This window comes from Geotrypetes seraphini, chromosome 4 (genome assembly GCF_902459505.1).
Source record: "Geotrypetes seraphini chromosome 4, aGeoSer1.1, whole genome shotgun sequence".
Classification (NCBI taxonomy): Eukaryota; Metazoa; Chordata; class Amphibia; order Gymnophiona; family Dermophiidae; genus Geotrypetes; species Geotrypetes seraphini.
The window spans coordinates 230474498-230487372 of NC_047087.1; the positions used below are offsets into that span (position 1 = coordinate 230474498).

General features: G+C 48.0%; 1 protein-coding gene across 3 annotated transcripts in view; it reads right to left on the reverse strand.

Moving 5' to 3' along the window:
* The window catches only part of ADK (adenosine kinase), a 594014-nt gene that overhangs the window by 439750 nt on the left and 141389 nt on the right, over positions 1-12875 (reverse strand). For all 3 annotated transcript variants that reach the window (XM_033941773.1, XM_033941775.1, XM_033941774.1), the window contains exon 4: positions 7048-7126. In XM_033941773.1, the coding sequence (XP_033797664.1) occupies positions 7048-7126 (79 nt within the window). The remainder of the gene's footprint in view (positions 1-7047; positions 7127-12875) is intronic.

Genomic DNA, 12875 nt, shown 5'->3' on the forward strand with positions numbered 1-12875 from the left:
GGAAAGAGATGATGGACAATGGGATTTAGGGAGGGAAGGAACAGAAAGGGAGAGAAGTTGGACGCAAGGGATGGTGTGGAGGGGAGGATAGAGATACTGGATAGGAGGGTAGTTGGGAAAAGAAAGGGAGAGATGGTGGACCCTGGGGTGGTGGGGAAGGAAGGAGAGATGCTGGATAAAAGGGTAATTGAGAAAAGGTGGATCTGTGGAGGGAGACAAAAAAAAAGAAAGATGCCAGACCTCCGGGGGAGGGAAGAGAAACGGAAGGGGAGGACATTACATTACATTAGGGACTTCTATTCCGCCTATACCTTGCAGTTCAAGGCGGATTACAAAAGAGCTAACTGGACATTTCCAGTGAAATTATAACAGTTTTGGGTTTTTTTGTTTTGTTTTGTTTTTTGGTTACAAGGGAGGAGAGGTACCTGGATTAATTCTGGAAGAACTTGCAAATTGGATATTAAATTGACTGTACGTTACTGTGTGATATAACAGAGATGGAAGATGGATGGTTAGCACGGAGAAAGAAGAAAGAAGGAGACCCTGGCAAGCAAGTTATCAGAAGACAACCAGAGCCTGAGACCAACAAAATTTGAATAATGACCAGACAACAGAAGGTAGAAAAATAATTTTATTTTCTGTTTTGTGATTACAATATGACAGATTTGAAATGTGTATCCTGTCAGAGCTGGTGTTAGACCGCAAACGTGAGCTAGGATTTAACAGAGAAAGGAAAAGCACAGTTACTTACCGTAACAGGTGTTATCCAGGGACAGCAGGCATATATTCTCACTTGTGGGTGACGTCATCTACGGAGCCCCGATGCGGACAGCATTTCAAGCAAACTTGATTGAAGATTCAAGCTTGCTGGCTGCACCACGCATGTGTGCCTCCTGCTCCACTAGAGGGCGCATCCCCTCCTCGTGGTCTCCAGTTCACATATCCAGCAAAGAAGCCAACCCCGGGGAGGTGGGCGGGTTGTGAGAATATATGCCTGCTGTCCCTGGATAACACCTGTTACGGTAAGTAACTGTGCTTTATCCCAGGACAAGCAGGCATGATATTCTCACATGTGGGTGACCTCCAAGCTAACTGATAAGGGATGGAGGGAGGTTGGCAATTTAAGAAAATAGGTTACGTAAGACCGATTGGCCAAACCGGCCATCGCTCCTGGACAGTGTATCCAGGCAGTAGTGTGAGGTGAAAGTATGAACCGAAGACCACGTGGCAGCCTTACAGATATCCTCGATAGGCGTGGACCTGAGGAAAGCTATCGAAGCTGCCATCGTTCGGACCTTATGTCCCGTAACTCGACTGTGCAGCGCGAGACCAGCCTGAGCGTAGCAGAAGGAAATACAAGCAGCTAACCAGTTGGACAGGGTGCGCTTGGAAACTGGGTGCCCCAACTTGTTAGGGTCGAAGGACAAAAACAACTGGGGGGGCCGTCCGATGAGACTGGGTGCGTTGGAGGTAGAAGGCCAGCGCCCGCTTGCAGTCGAGAGTGTGAAGCGCCACCTCTTCAGGATGAGAGTGGGGCTTGGGGAAGAACACAGGTAGAACAATGGACTGGTTGAGATGAAAATCAGACACCACCTTAGGCAAAAACTTAGGGTGAGTGCGGAGGACCACCTTGTCATGGTGGAATACCGTGAAAGGTGGGTCCGCCACCAAGGCCTGCAGCTCACTAACCCTCCGAGCGGAAGTGAGGGCGAGTAGGAAGATCACTTTCCAAGTGAGAAACTTAAGATATGGATAACACTTATCCATAGGCTCAAATGGAGGTTTCATCAGTTGAGCTAGAACCACATTGAGATCCCAAACCACCGGAGGCGGTTTGAGGGGAGGATGAACATTCAGGAGCCCTTCATGAAACGGGAAACTAAGGGATGGAGTGAAAGAGCCTTCCCTTCCAGGGGTTGATGAAAGGCAGCGATGGCACTGAGATGGACTCGAATGGAATTGGTCTTCAGGCCAGAGTGAGATAAATGGAGTAAATACTCCAGAACCAAGGACACAGGGACCGACACCGGGTCCTGGCGGTGAGAGGAGCACCAGGACGAGAATCTAGTCCACTTCTGAGAATAGCAGAGTCTAGTCGAGACCTTCCGAGAAGCCTCCAACACTTCCCTGACCGACTGAGATACAGGGAGGGAAGTCAAGGGGAAAGAAACCAAGCAGTCAGATGAAGAGACTGAAGATTGGGATGTAACAGTGAACCCCGACTCTGAGATAGCAGAGAGGGAAAGACAGGCAGAAGTAGAGGTTCCCTGACACTGAGTTGAAGTAGCAGGGAGAACCAAGGCTGGCGGGGCCATTGAGGAGCGATCAGGATCAGAGTGGCCCTCAGAGATTTTAGATGGACCAGCATCCTCGGAATCAGAGGAAACGGCGGGAACACATAGAGGAACTTTCCCTCCCAATCTAGGAGGAAGGCATCGGCCTCGAGACGGTCCGGGGAGTATATCCTTGAACAGAAGAGAGGCAGTTTTTGATTGTCGGGGGAGGCGAACAGGTCTATCTGGGGAGTCCCCCACGTGTCGAATACCTGTCACAGCACCTGAGAATGCAGGGACCACTCGTGTGGCTGGAGGAGGCGGCTGAGCCTGACCGCCAGGCAGTTTTGTTCCCCTTGGATGTAAACCGCTCGAAGGGAGATGTTTTGGGAGACCGCCCACTCCCAGAGCCATAAGGCCTCCTGGCAGAGGGGCCAAGACCCCGTCCCTCCTTGCTTGTTTACGTAGTACATCGCCACCTGGTTGTCCATGCGGACGAGAACCACCCGGTCGTGAAGCAGATGCTGAAAGGCCACCGCGGCGAGGTAAATGGCCCGAAGCTCCAGCACGTTGATGTGGCAGTGACGGTCCTCTGTGGTCCATAGGCATTGCGTGTGTAGACCGTCTACATGAGCCCCCCAAGCATACTCCGATGAGTCCGTGGTTAAGACCTTGTGGTGTGGCGGGGCGAGAAAGAGCAAACCCTTGGAAAGATTCGAAGAGTCGGCCCACCAACGGAGCAATCTTTGCAAGGAAGGAGTCACTGTCACGTGGTGGTAGATCGGGTCCCGATCCTGTCGCCATTGTGATGCCAAGGTCCACTGTGGTAACCGCAGATGGAGGCGGGCAAGCGGGGTAACGTGGACTGTGGAGGCCATATGGCCGAGGAGCGTCATCATCTGTCGTGCCGAGACGGTAGTCGATCTCGAGACTTGTCGGCTCAGATTTACCAACGCCTCCCGACGCTGAGGAGGGAGGAAGGAACGCAGACGGACCGTGTCCAGCACGGCCCCGATGAATTGTAAGGACTGAGAGGGGCATAGCTGGGATTTTGGGAAGTTTATCTCGAACCCCAGACACTGAAGCGCAGTAATAGTCTGTTGGGTCGCTGAGATAACCCCCTCCCTGGTCGAGGCTTTGATCAACAATTGTCCAGGTAGGGGAATACCTGCAGACCCTGGGAGCGCAAGGTAGCCGCGACTACTACGAGGCACTTCGTGAAGACTCGGGGGGACGAGGACAGGCCGAAGTGGAGGACTCGATATTGCAGGTGGAGGTCCCCCAACTGAAAGCGCAGGAACCTGCGGCAAGCAGGGTGCACCGGAACATGGGTGTAGGCCTCCTTCAGATCGAGGGAGCAGAGCCAATCGCCTTCGCTGATCAAGGGGTAAAGGATCGGGAGGAAAAGCATCCGAAACTTTTCCCGTACCAGAAACTTGTTCAGGCGCCTTAAGTCCAGGATCGGGCGCAGGTCTCCCGTCTTCTTCGGTACCAGGAAGTAGCGGGAGTAAAATCCTTGGCCCCTTTGATTTTGGGGGACCGGCTCCACCGCCCGCAGGCGGAGGAGGTCTTGTGCCTCGGAGAGGAGAAGGGGCAACTGCGCTCGGTTTGGAGGACACGCACTCGGTGGGCTGTCGAGGGGTACCTCCCGAAAGTTGAGCGAGTTGCCTGATGAGATCACGCCAAGGACCCATGAGTCCGACGTGATGGCTTTCCAGAGAGGGTAGTAGGCTTGAAGGTGGCCCCCGATGGGGAGGGGGCCGTGTGGAGGTGCGGAGGGGGCCCGCCCCCGTCCGCTCATTCCGTCAAAAGGACGGAGATGGCTTCGCCGACGCCGTGGGCTGTGACTTTGGTGGAGCCCTAGAGTGAACCTGGGGGCGTCGCGGCGGCGGTCTTGAAAAGGCCAGTGTGGACTTCTGGGGGTAGCGTTGAGGTAATCCCCGGAAGGGGCAAGATGTCTGTGGTTTAGGCTTCTGTCGGACAAGAGATGCGAATGAGCGTTCGTGTTCAGCCGTTTCGTAGCAGCTTCGATGGTGTCGTCAAAGAGTTCCTTCCCGACGCAGGGGAGGTTGGCTAGTCGATCTTGCAGGTTGGGGTCCATATTGACGAGTCGTAGCCATGCCAGCCGGCGCATGGCCACCGCGAAGGCTGCGACCCTGGAAGATAGTTCGAAGCCGTCGTAAGCGGCGTGGAACAAGTGTAGCCTGAGGTTGGAAAAATCCTCGAGGAGGAGGCTGAACCTTGTCTGGCGAGGGGTGGGTAAGCTCTCCAAGAAGGAGGCGAGCCGCCCAATGAAGTGCTTCAGGTAGGAGGAAAAAGTGAAGGTGTAGTTCAGGACTCTGGCGGTCATCATAGAGTTCTGGTACAACCGGTGTCCGAATTTGTCCAGTGTCCGGCCTTTGCGTCCAGGGGGGACCGCCGCGGACACCCTCGAGGGGTGAGCTTTTTTCAGAGGTGATTCCACCAGCAGGGATTGGTGGGACAGCTGTGGTTGCTCAAACCCCGGGTGAGGTACCGTCCGGTACTTAGACTCCATTTTGGATGGGACCGCCGTCACCATGTAAGGAGTCTCGAGGTTCCTGATAAGGGTCTGCCCAAGTACCGGGTTCAGTGGTAGCCTGAGGGACTCTCGGGGCGGGGAAGGCATATCCAGCTCCGCCAGGTATTCCTTGGAGTACCTTGAGTCAGATTGTAGGTCCAAGTCAAGGGCACGTCCCATGTCCTGGACGAACCTCATGAAGGATGGTCGATGGGGTCCCGTGGCCCCTTGCGGGGACGGTGACCGAGACCGCCATTTGGCTGAGAATGAAGGAGAAGCCTCCCTCGAATAGCGGGGCTCTCGCTCGGATCCTCGGTCCGATACCGGAGACGTGCTGTGAAAGCGCTCTGGGGTCGAGGACCTGCGTCGCCTCGAGGAGCCCCTAGGGTCGACGCCGGGGTTCTGGGGACCGTCCGGTGCCTGGTCGGGGATCCCTCCCCGGACTCCCTCGGTGAAAGCCTAGGGCCTCGGGCCGGAGCTCCGGACCGAGGGGGAGTCAATAGGAGCTGTGGGTTGGTGAGAGACAGCTCGATGACCCTTAGCGGTTCCCCCGATCGAGTCGAGGGGGTGCGCCCTCGTACCGGAGGGGAACTCCGGGCTTTCTTAGAGAGGGGTCTCGATTTTCGTTTTGAATGCCTCGAATGCTTTGAATGCCTCAGAGAGGAATCCGATGAAGAGGAGAGGCGACGAGAACGGCGCGGTTTTCCTCGAGGGGTCTCGGCGCGTTGCTCAGGCTGGTCCGGCGCATGCGAGGTCGAGGCCGAGGCTGGTTGAAGGTGAGCCATGGCAGCAGATAGCTCCGTTGTGATCATCGCTCGGAGCAGGTCCTGAAATACGGGCACGGACAGCATCGATGGCATGTCCAAGGCCGCTGTGCTCTCCACCGGGGGCGATCTCGCTTCGGAGCATTCCCGAGGGGTGGAGGCACGTCCCGAGGTCTTCGGGGTTTTTGCCGGGGCCGTGGGTAAGGAGTTTCCACTCTGTGCGGCCATTGTCCCCGAGGTTGGCTTCTTTGACGATGTGGAACCTGAGGAAGGAAGAGGGGACTTACCCGGGGCAGAGGACTTATGAGAGCTCGAGGTCTTCGAAGTCGAGTCCCTAGGCGGGGCCGATGTACTCGAGGCCGATGCCGGAGCCGATCTCGAGGCCGAGGTCGAGGGTTGATCGGTAGCGTATAGCTCTGCAATGCGGGCCCGTCGGCGGCGGAGCGCCCGCTGTTGAAAAGTTGCACACCGGGGGCAAGTTTCCGTTGGATGGTCGGCCCCCAGACAAAGGATGCACCAGCGATGCGGGTCTGTGAGAGATAGAAGACGCTCGCACCCGGTGCACTTTTTAAAGCCCGTAATGGGCCGGGACATCCAGGCGGCCGCGGCCAATTAGGCCTCGCGGCGATCCGGGAGCCCCCGGATCGCGAGAAAAAGGCGCGAAAAGCGCGATGAGCAGGAAGAAAAAATTTTTCGTTATGCACAGCGACTTTTACGAAGAAAGGAAAACAAAAAAAGTAGTAAATCGCGGTGCAAGGAAGGCACTAGGGCAGCGCTAAGAAAAACGTGTCTTCTTAGCACAGCGGAAAAAAATCGAACTGGAGACCACGAGGAGGGGATGCGCCCTCTAGTGGAGCAGGAGGCACACATGCGTGGTGCAGCCAGCAAGCTTGAATCTTCAATTAAGTTTGCTTGAAATGCTGTCCGCATCGGGGCTCCGTAGATGACGTCACCCACATGTGAGAATATCATGCCTGCTTGTCCTGGGATAAAGTCTTTTTTGTTTGTTTATTTTGTTTACACCACAGCGCCAGTGTGGTTAGGAGAAGGCAAAGGGGGTGAAGAGGCTGTAAAATAAACCCACCAGGATGTTTGTAAAAAAACACTCAATTGGGCAGGAAAATCAAATTGAATTGAAAAATCAATTCAATAGGCTGAATCGAATCAAAATTTTTTTTCCTGAATCGGGCAGCACTAGTGTACAACTTCAACCATCTTCTCTCTATTGTTCATCTGCCAGTTATACTGTTTTTCGTTAAGTCAATTCAAACATGGTTCCTAATATAAGCCCCTCTGAATTTTTTTTTCTAATTAAAATAAAAATACAGCTGCAAATAACAGTTTTCAGTATACTGTTTGAACTCAAAAAGACAATAATGGTAGATTACATCAAAATTATTGTGAGTCAGAGAACTTGATTGTTCAGACCATCCTCTGAATCTATATAATTTATTAAACAACAGATACAAACCTGAGCCACTTTGACTGAATTCTGGGTAGAGCCACCTGCATGATATTCTACTTTAAACTTTTTCACAAGTTCTTCAAACCTGCAAAAAACATAACAGAATGGCAAAGAGGATTCAGATTCTGCATTTGTTTAATTATGAAAAAGATAAAAGCATTCTCTCTCTCTCCATATTATGCACACATATACTGTATTTACATACAAGGAGTAAAGGGAAACAGATTGTTACATTTCTTATTTCAGAGACAAAAGCTACTCTTTTCCTTCCTTAACCCCCTCTTTTTGTTCTTACCTTGAATGTTTTCTTTCAGCATATGTAGTTCCTCCCTGCCAACCCCAATGTTCCAGTACGTCAGGCAAATCCAAAATTATGGGCCTGTTTTACAAAGCCGCGCTAGCGGCTGCTACGTGGTAACAGCCTCGAAGCCCCGAAGAGATTTAAAGGGCTTCAGGGCTGTTGCTGCACGGCTTCGTAAAACAGGCTGTATGTTTATATATTTTAACATTGTATAATTTTTACTTTTGTATTTCGCCTAGAAACCTAGAATTAGGCGATTATATCCAATTTTAATAAAACTTGAGAAACATTTGGACACTATAGGCTTAGCGAATTTGGAATTGGTTTACGGAATTCTTAAAGAAAAGGACAGACAGTGTAGGACGAGGTAACTCTATCTCTTCTTCCTGTCTTCATGCAACTTCCTACAGGGTTCACCTCTTTCACCCCCTATTGTTTAATGTATAACTTAGTTCTTAGTTTACACAACACTTTACACAAAATGGGAGCTTCCGTTCTCTCTTACACAGATTATATTTTAATGCATTAAATCAGTGTTCTTCAATCTTTTTACACCTTTGGACCGGCAGAAATAAAATAATTATTTTGTGGACTGGCAAAACGCTAAGACTGAAATAAAAAAAAACCCATCTTCGCCCTGTCCCTGTGAGCTCGGTCCCCGCAAACCATTTAATCCCATCCGCACAAGCCACAAATAGTTATGATTTTATATTGAACGTATTTTATTAAAGTAAAAAAAACAACAATTTGTATTTTATTAAAGTAAAAATAAACAACACAATTTTCTGTACAATTGTCATTTTATAAATATAAATAATACAGGGCAAGGATCAACAAAACCCCTGTCTCCCCTCCCTCACATATATCCCCCTCTACTATCAAGAAAACTGAATACACCAATTATTACAGAATGCTACACACAAAAATCATGCTAACAGAATATTGCAGTCACACATGACAGGAATAGTGTTAGGGGAGTGCAATGAGGGCAACTGCCCCCTTTTCAGAGAGAGCCCTAAGCCAGCTGGAAGGTAAAGAAGCACTGCTTTGACTTTGTAGTCCCCAGTTATGTTTAACACCAGCTGTAGCAGGATTCATATTTCAAATCTGATATACTGTATTCTCCACTTAAAATTTTATTGATTTTATGAACAAAATATAACAAATCAAATTACAGAAGTAAAAAGTACAAAAGGTCCATGAAAAAGAGTATAGCAACCTACCAAAATAGGTACAACCAATATTCTACTTCTGAAAAAACCCATGATTAATCAACCAAAACTATAAAGAGAAACAGGGGAAGAGCAGCTACTTACCTATAGCGTCAACCCAGCGATTCACTTCGGCAGCCTTGGGGCTTTTGATGGGTTGCGTCCCCCTCTGTGGAAAGAGGACGTTGCATCATCAGAGGCGGCCTGCAACTCATCAAAAGCCCCAAGACTGCCGAAGTGAATCGCTGCGCTGACGCTACAGGCAAGTACTGGGAGGGGGAGGGGTGTGTGTGTGTCCCGATCAGTATTGGAGGGTCGTGGCAAACATGGTGAAGTATTCTATTTGGTGTATATAGATATTTTCTGCTTATATCTTGTATATTATCTGTTGTCTATCTGCATTATTTGCTATTATTTGATGTGTATGTAATAAATAATCATATTACTCTGAAGCTTTGTTGGAGGTGACTTCTACATACCCTTGCTAGATAAACACATGGCAGAACATTTCCCCTTAATTAAAAGATGTGGGATTTGTATGCTGCCTTTTTGTAGTTTTACAACCATATTCAAAGCAGTTTACATACAGGTACTTCAAGCATTTTCCCTTTCTGTCCTGGTGAGCTCACAATCTATCTAATGTACCTGGGGCAGTGCAGGATAAAGTGACTTGCCCAGGTTTGCAAGGAGCAGTGTCGGGTTTGAACCCAAGGTACTAAAGATTCCCTGTAAGAAAAAAGTCCTATGACCTAGTCCTGCTACCATATTGATTAATGAGAGGGCACCCCTGCTGTGTTCCTCCACTGCCTTTATTTTACATTTTGTTCCTTGAATCTCTATTGATACAACTGAAAAGTAATTCTAAGATCCTGGGTGTGTCTGAAGGGGAGGAACAGGTATAATGTATGGCATTTGCAAATGATATCATGCTGGTGGTAGGGCCTCAGATAGACTTGTAAGACCTCTGGTAGAGCTGAGGCATTGCCAAAACAAATGAATATTAGCCAACATTAGAAAAATTTCCTGCTAAGATGCCTAGTGTAAAGTAGAATACCTGAGAGCTCATATTTCAGCTGATGTGAGCTAAATGTGACACCTCTTCTTTAAAAAAAAAAAAAAAAAGAAGACTGCTTCAGGACATGGAAGTCCTTGCCATTAGCTTTATCAGGGAGGAACCTGTAGATCAGGGGTGCCCAATATGTTGATCGCGTCGACCGGTAGATTGCGAAGGCAAAGTGAGTCAATTGCGGAGCCCATCCCGGGCTCCGTGAAAGACTCGCATTGCCTTCACAAACTACCGGGCCAATCAGCCTTCCTCTCCCCCATGTCAATTTTGCTGTTGGAGAGGAAGTTCCGGGCCAGCCAATCGCTGCCTGGCTGGCCCGGAACTTCCTCTCTGACGGCAGAATTGATATCAGGGAGAGGAATGCTGGTCGGCCCGACACTTCTGCAGGGAGAGCTTGGGGCGGTGGTGGCTTGGGGGCCTGTTCCCCGATGGTGGCAGCAGTGGCTTGGGGGAGGGTAGGGAGACAGAAAGAAAGGGGCAGGCAGGGAGACAGAAGAAGGGAAACGGAAAGAAAGGGTGCATGAAGAAAGAAAAAAAGAAAGGGAGGCAGGGAGAAAGAAAGGGCAGGGAGAGAGGAAGAAAAATTTGGGGGAGGGAATGATGTCTGGAGGAGAGGAAGCTTACAGGCTGAAAGGGAAGAAATATTGGATGCACAGTCAGAAGAAGAAAGTCCAACCAGAGACTCATGAAATCACCAGACAACAAAGGTAGGAAAAAGATTTTATTTTCAATTTAGTGACCAAAATTCTGTTTTGAGACTTTATATGTGCTGTCTATATTTTGTACTATGGCCCCCTTTTACTAAACCACAATAGCGGTTTTAGCGCAGGGAGCCTATGAGCATCGAGAGCAGCACAGGGCATTCAGCTCAGCTCCCTGCGCTAAAAACTGCTATCGCAGTTTAGTAAAAAGGGAGGGAGGGTATATTTGTCTATTTTTGTATGGTGACAGTGCATAGAGTTATCTGCCTTGACCTCTTTGAAAAAAACCCGGAATATAAATGATAATTAACATTTTCTCTGCGTACAGTGTGCTTTGCGTTTTTTAAAAATTTTATTGTTGGTAGATCATTTTGACTTGGCCATTTTAAAAGTAGCTCTCAAGCCCAAAAAGTGTAGCACCCCTGTTATAGATGTTTACAGAAGAGAGATTGAAAATAGCTTTTATCGAGCTTTCAGGGTCTTATGGGGAGGGAAAACACTAATGTTACCAAAAGGATGGACTTGTCCTTTTAGATCTACAAAAGTACAATTTAGCTTGTGGTCTGTGACAGGCACAAAGGGACCTCTTTATTTTACTCCTTTAATCTTGGAGATGGCCCTGCTGTGTCCAATGTCAGGCTTTTATCTGCTACAGACTAAGCCATCTAGAATGGATGCCAGGCTCAGTATACATATTGTATGGGTCTACATGAGAATAATTTGGCAAAAATTAAGTAGATAAGCAGGTGGTAATCATTTTATCTCCTCATTACAGCCTATAGGGGGGAATTATGGATTTTCAGCCTGGGATGGATGGAAAGATATTTCACAGGTGGTTTGGGAGGAGTCTTAGATGGGATGGAGACATGTTGAAAATGTGTTTAATCCAGGGGGAAGGGTCTTAACCCCAGGGAAAGTCCAATCCTTATATGGATTAGCTTCAGATCTTTTCAACTTCCTATATTCTTAGCTTGAAAGGCTTGCATGTCAATGGCCCAAGCTCAACGCTTAGAAGTTTGCTTACAACTAACTCAGGGGTATCCAACCTGCGGCCCGAGGGCCCCGTGAAGTATTTTGTGCAGCCCTGGTCAAGGGCGATGCAGTGTTTTCCTCTGCTGCCCCCGGGTATTTACCGTCTTGCCGGCTCCCTCCTCTGTCTTGCTGCAGCGTTTGTGCGGCCCCAGAAAATTTTTTTTCGGCCATTGCAGCCCAGGGAAGCCAAAAGGTTGGACACCCCTGAACTGAACCTAAAATGTCTAGATTTTCTCATTACGTCTTGCACGATTTTGTGCACCATATTGGATTGGAGGATACAGCTAAGGCCTGGAGTCTGGATCTGTGCTGTGTGATGCAGGTGGACTTACTTAAGGAGATCCTTGACTACATTGCTAAGACCTCAGAAAAGATGTTACACAGAGAACAGGAATACAAATGTCTCTTTAGAGATTTTACAGTCCCTTGGAGAGAACAAAGTGGGACACTGCTGATATGAGCTGTTTGAAATGTGGAAAGAATAAAGCTACACTGGCCATATGTTGTGGCTCTATGCTGGGGTACAAAGATTTTGGGTACAAGTCAAAGACCAAATTTGTAATAACTTAAAATGTTCACTATTACTCTAGCCTCTGTATTTTCTGTTTCAGGAGGGAGAAAGATGATAGGAGAAATAATCGACCCTTAATGGATGATGGTCAAGGCTTTTTATTGCAAAAGCACTACATTTAGCCAAGAAAGTGATACTGACTAAACAGAGAACTCAGGGACACCACAACTCTTACACTGGAAGATTACCTTGTTTGATCTTGTACTTTTGGAACAGAAAGCAGCAGGCAAAGGAGATTCCAAGCAATTGATTCCTTCAATCCACCTAGGAACCATATTAGAGTACTCTGCTACAGTGCCACATAGAGATCGAAGATAATGCCCTTATATTTGATGAGAAAGATATTATCCTTTTGTTTATATTGATTATGACTAGTGTACAAATCCTTTCTTCTTTTGCATATTCTATTATTACTATCAAAAAGGGCAGACTGACCAATGGCACAATTGGGCAGTGCTAGAGGGTCCATAGAAGTAAAGGGCCAACTCTCCCCTAAGTTTCAATCTAATTTAAACATGTCTGAAAGATGGTTAGGGGCTCATGGCCTTTATTGCTAGAGGACTCAGAACATTATCAGAACGCCCCTGCTATTAATATTTTATTATTCATTTTATTACTATAGTTATTTTTATCATCACTATATTCCATCTGATTTCATTTAATGTTGGTGGGAGGGGAACAGGAGCTAGGTGCAGCAAGGGGCAGTAATGGAATGAGTGTTAAAAGAAAAAAGGTACATGGTATGCCAGAGTATTAACTTTTTGAGACATAAGTTTAGCTCTGTTATGTTTGGTCTCTTGGATCACATAGCATGCAGATAAGAATCAAACTGTGTGATTTTATTCATAGTCTGTTGCTGCATTATCTTTGATTTGTATATTTTGGCTATTCGTAATAAGAGAAGTTAAATTATTCCTGAAAAAGTGTTTTACAAAAACATACATCTGTTTAA